The sequence below is a fragment of the chloroplast genome of Malus domestica, assembly GCF_042453785.1.
Source record: "Malus domestica cultivar Red Delicious-ww chloroplast, complete genome".
Classification (NCBI taxonomy): domain Eukaryota; kingdom Viridiplantae; phylum Streptophyta; class Magnoliopsida; order Rosales; family Rosaceae; genus Malus; species Malus domestica.
Window position 1 is genome coordinate 30,001 of NC_061549.1, and position 5,000 is coordinate 35,000.

At 28.2% G+C, this 5,000-nt stretch overlaps 2 protein-coding genes and 4 non-coding genes across 6 annotated transcripts, besides 1 other annotated feature; 2 read left to right on the top strand and 4 right to left on the bottom strand. All coding sequences in view use genetic code 11, as the record gives it.

Annotated features, from left to right (window-relative positions):
• Positions 1 to 5,000: part of a sequence feature (large single copy (LSC)) that runs on past both edges of the window.
• petN (cytochrome b6/f subunit N) lies at positions 269 to 358 on the top strand. Its single transcript has one exon. The coding sequence runs from the start codon at positions 269 to 271 to the stop codon at positions 356 to 358; it is 90 nt and encodes a 29-aa protein (YP_010304151.1).
• On the bottom strand, positions 1,603 to 1,707 carry psbM (photosystem II subunit M). The gene has a single exon. The coding sequence runs from the start codon at positions 1,705 to 1,707 to the stop codon at positions 1,603 to 1,605; it is 105 nt and encodes a 34-aa protein (YP_010304152.1).
• On the bottom strand, positions 2,930 to 3,003 carry trnD-GUC. Its single transcript has one exon. It is a non-coding gene; the product is annotated as a tRNA-Asp (tRNA).
• trnY-GUA lies at positions 3,439 to 3,522 on the bottom strand. The gene has a single exon. It is a non-coding gene; the product is annotated as a tRNA-Tyr (tRNA).
• trnE-UUC lies at positions 3,582 to 3,654 on the bottom strand. Its single transcript has one exon. It is a non-coding gene; the product is annotated as a tRNA-Glu (tRNA).
• On the top strand, positions 4,179 to 4,250 carry trnT-GGU. Its single transcript has one exon. It is a non-coding gene; the product is annotated as a tRNA-Thr (tRNA).

The window sequence follows — 5,000 nt, forward strand, 5'->3', positions numbered from 1 at the left end:
AACAAAATAAGGCATAGGTTTTTTTCTACATGTTAGTATAATTTCTTTGATACTTCCAAGGGGGTTTCCGCATATTTTGCTTGGGCTTAATCTTTTCTAATTATACTAGAAATCGTATAAGAACTTGTTATAATTGGATTTATTGGATTGTTTCATCAACGGTGTTGGGTCAGAATAACTTTTTGACTCTGCGCCAGTAATTCCCCTATTATTTATTAGTGAACAATAATTGAATAATTCCTTCATAGAGATAGAGGACATAATTCACATGGATATAGTAAATCTCGCTTGGGCTGCTTTAATGGTAGTCTTTACGTTTTCCCTTTCACTAGTAGTATGGGGAAGGAGTGGACTCTAGAAGTACTACTAATTGAGTTTAGGAACTAAACAGTATCACTTTTTTTTATAGATCGTTCGGCAAAGTTTTTTTTTATTTAAAATTTCACTATTTCAATTTAAAATTTTATTTTTAAATTGAAATAGAAATGAAAAATATCTTCATTTCGAAATTCTCTTGGATTTTAGTTGAGTAATGTATTCTATGAATAATAAATATATATGAAGAATACTCTTTCAATCAAAGAAATATTTCAATTATTTCCGTGTTCGTATTTTGAAAGTAAAAAAAGTAAAAGGAATACAAATGGTAGGAAATTTATTCCAATTGAATTCTTCATAAATTTTCTATTTCGATGAACTGACTCTTACCAAAGTTAGATATGGACCATGAGGAAGAACGTAACTTTTTTTTATTTTGTTTACCTCTTTACTGTTCAAAGATCAAAGAGAAAAAAATTCGGTTATTCCATTACGTGGATACACATTGGGAAACAACATAGTAGTTGTCCAACGAGATACTGCACATCCTAAAATATTGTCTTGGGCGAGTCACATATTGCGCCGCTTGTTTTAGTTTTACTATTTTAGAAATTTTATTTATGTTTTGCTTGTTTTATTGAACCCATATCATGGTTCAAACGTTAAAAGTCGACGAGTTTTACTAATCCTTTTCGAAATACGAAGAAGTTCCCATGGATCATTTGTCAACTCCTCAATCAATGACTTCTTCGTCGGGAATGCTAACTAAAAGATTATTTTATTATACCCATCGAAGAAGTCATTGATTCTTTCGATCGGGATTCATATTGAAAATAATCAGAAATCTAGGAATTCTAATCGTAAAAGTAGCTTTCGATTATTTCAAATTAATTTAATTGAAATCAACACAAATTAAATACAAATAGATAAAGCAAAGAAATAGAATTGGGATACTATATAATATACATTATCACTATATATATATTATATATACGTAATTAAATCGATTTCTATATATATAGAAAAGGAATATGACGATACTATTGTCGATTGATCTATATTAATCTATATTAAATTAACCCGCATTACAATACAACTTTATACACTACAATAACAATACTAGATAGTATGGTAGAAAGAAATATCTGAATCTTTCTACCATACTATTGTATCTCATAGAATACGACTGATTCTAGTCTGCCCATTTCATTTAAGACGCGAAATTTTTATCCTTTTCTTCTCTGCAATTATTGATAAGAAATAAAAAATCAAGTTTAATTCAAATTAATCACCTTGGCTGACTGTTTTTACGTATATTATAAGTAAAAAAGCAGTAGGAACTAGAATAAACAGTGCAGTAGCAATAAATGCGAGAATATTTACTTCCATAATCTCATTGTTTAATTTTTCTTTAATTCGCAATAACTCGGGAGTTAATCCCATAGAGATAATAAATCTTTCGCCTGTAAATTCAATGGGATGCATTACATCTCGATGATATCGAATCGGATCAATATCATGAATAACAATATCGGAGCTATCAAATCGATTCATCGTCAAGAATTGAATAGTATAACATAGGACGATCTTTTATCCATACTGAACTCAAAATTTGATTCCCGATACAATCAATAATTCCTTTATTTATTTATCATTCTTTTCCATTCTTTCTTTTCTATAACCTACCGCCCTCTTTGTACAATCATCTGATGAAGTATCATCTAACCGCCTTTCCACTTACCATTGGTTCGAAACAAACCCCAACAAACAATAGAAGCTCAATGAAAAAAAAGGAAGGAGCTAAGTTATAAACTCCTTTTTTAATGATCCAATCTTCTTGGAAAACAAAAGAAGTATGATAAAGACGAGTACAAATTCCGGTATAAAAAAATCGAATATTCCATCAAATTAACTATTTTTTTATATATTTATATATAAATTTAAAAAGTTTGTTCTTTCAAGGAAAAACCCTTATAAAAAAAAAAAAATTCATTACCTCGCTAATAAAAAAGTGATCCTTGTTTGATCTTTATTTTTTGAATATCCTCTTTCATTGGATTAGTAATGGGACGCATATATCAAAAGCTCAATGCGAAATTTGAATGAGATAGATTATTTCAAATTAGTAAAATTTGAAATTGAGGTTACACAAAATAGGGCCCGAAAAGGATATACTTTTATTTTACTCTTAAAAAAAAAGTATTCTATACTATTCTATACACAGTAACTATGTTCAATTTTTTTTATATTGTACAAATTCCATTTATGTATGTACTCCCGGGAAACATACAATACTCTACTCTATTTCATATTTCACAGATCGGGAGTAATTGAAAAAGCCAGACCCAGTACAGTACGGTATCCCGTGGAATCCTGAATCTGATGCTAATAATATAATAATTGTACTAATCCACATATGCCTCTCTCCCATCAATCGAATCGGTACTAGTCGAAGAAATGGAAATTCCCCATTTGGTTGATGATAAATGTGAAACGAAAAAGAAAAAAAGAAGAGGGATCACTGTTGGGAATGAAATTATGTTATTTGGACTTCTTTTCACAAAAAATAGAGAGATGAATTGATATAGTTTTTTATTGGATTTGGATTCGTCGGGACTGACGGGGCTCGAACCCGCAGCTTCCGCCTTGACAGGGCGGTGCTCTGACCAATTGAACTACAATCCCAAGTAAATACCATAATAAAATAAAGTATACATATTTTTATGATTTCATTCTAACCCTTTCAATTTCGATTAGAAAGGGCGTGTTGTAACAGAGCTGCGAGTGTGATATATCGATACCCATATGTATATGTACTTTAGTGAGAGCAGCCGGTATTACTAGTAATCCTTTCGTTATTGCCAAATCAATTGGATAATCACTCGTTCAATCAAAAAATTTTTTTTTTATTTACTCTTTTCCTTAAACTTTCCTTTATAGTTACGGATCCTGATATGAATCTAGATCTTTAGCAAGATCAGAATTTCTTGTAAAAAGAGAGTAAATAAATAGATATATCATAAAATGGATTTCTTCCGTATTGGGATTGGGGGATCGGGCATTTCTGGAGAGCAACAAATGGGTTATATTATATCATTTCATGGCGGATCGGCAAATTATTGGGCCGAGCTGGATTTGAACCAGCGTAGACATATTGCCAACGAATTTACAGTCCGTCCCCATTAACCGCTCGGGCATCGACCCAGGAAGAATCAATTCCAGGCTTATTGATAATCCACGATCAACTTCCTTTCGTAGTACCCTACCCCCAGGGGAAGTCGAATCCCCGCTGCCTCCTTGAAAGAGAGATGTCCTGAACCGCTAGACGATGGGGGCAGACTTGCACGACCGCCATCATACTATGTTCATAGTATGAATAGTTTTTTAAAATTGTCAATATAATGGAATGGTATGACTCGATACGAAGGATCTTTCCGTCTTTCACGATTCTTTCTATACAATTTTTTTCGATAAAAGTTTGGTTCAAAGGCCACGCCGAATCTCTTTATCCGAATCTCTTTATCAATGATTCAATGAAATATCTTGGATCTATGTTAAATTAGTGGATACATGTATCACTCAAATGAATTTAGTTATGATGTCAATTAGGATAGTCTTGAAACAATTCATTGTATTGATATTTATCAAATCCAATATCAATAAACCGTTTTATTTTACCTATATTATATACTCTATATTAAATTATATTAAATTATTTAATTTACTTTTACTGGATAAAGAAAATTTTTCATTCCTGAATGAACCCTTATACTTATTATAAGATATATCTATGTACATCTATTATAATAAGTATATATACTAAACTCATAGTGTCTTTATTCAGGAATTGGATCAAACAAGCCCTTTTAACTCAGTGGTAGAGTAACGCCATGGTAAGGCGTAAGTCATCGGTTCAAATCCGATAAGGGGCTTTGATTTTTTCATAAATCATAAAACTCCGGCAGTAGTATTTATATTTGAAGTGCGAATAAAGATATTGTTGATCTTTGTAATAAAGTAATAAAAAAAAAGTAACAAACCGTATAATTTAATATTTTAATATATAATCAAAATTATAACATTATAATTAATTATAGTATGGTTATAAATTTGCTATTTTAATAAATTAAATATATTATTAAATAAAAAATATATTTATATTATTAAATTATATTATTAAATAAAATAAAAAATATAAAAATATATTATTAATTATAAAAAATATATTATTAATTATTAAAATATTAATATTAAAATATATTATTAATTATATTAAAATATATTATTAATTATTAAATAAATAATATAATTAAATAAATAATATAAATAATTAAATAAATAATATAATTTATAATTATTATAAATATTATTAAATATTATATTAAATTATAAATATTATATTAAATTAATTATTATAATTATATTAAAAAAATTATATTAAAAATTATATTAAAATATTAAATTAATTATTATAAATATTATATTAAATTTATAAATATTATATTAAATATTATAATAAATTAAATATTATAATAAATGTAAGGATAAGTCGTCTCGTTAAATCTTCAAATATTACTATTCCTTTCCTATTTTCCATTATTCCAATTAAATCGATTAGAAATCAACAAAATAAAAAGTAAGTGGACCTAACCCATTGCATCATAATTATATCCACTATTCTG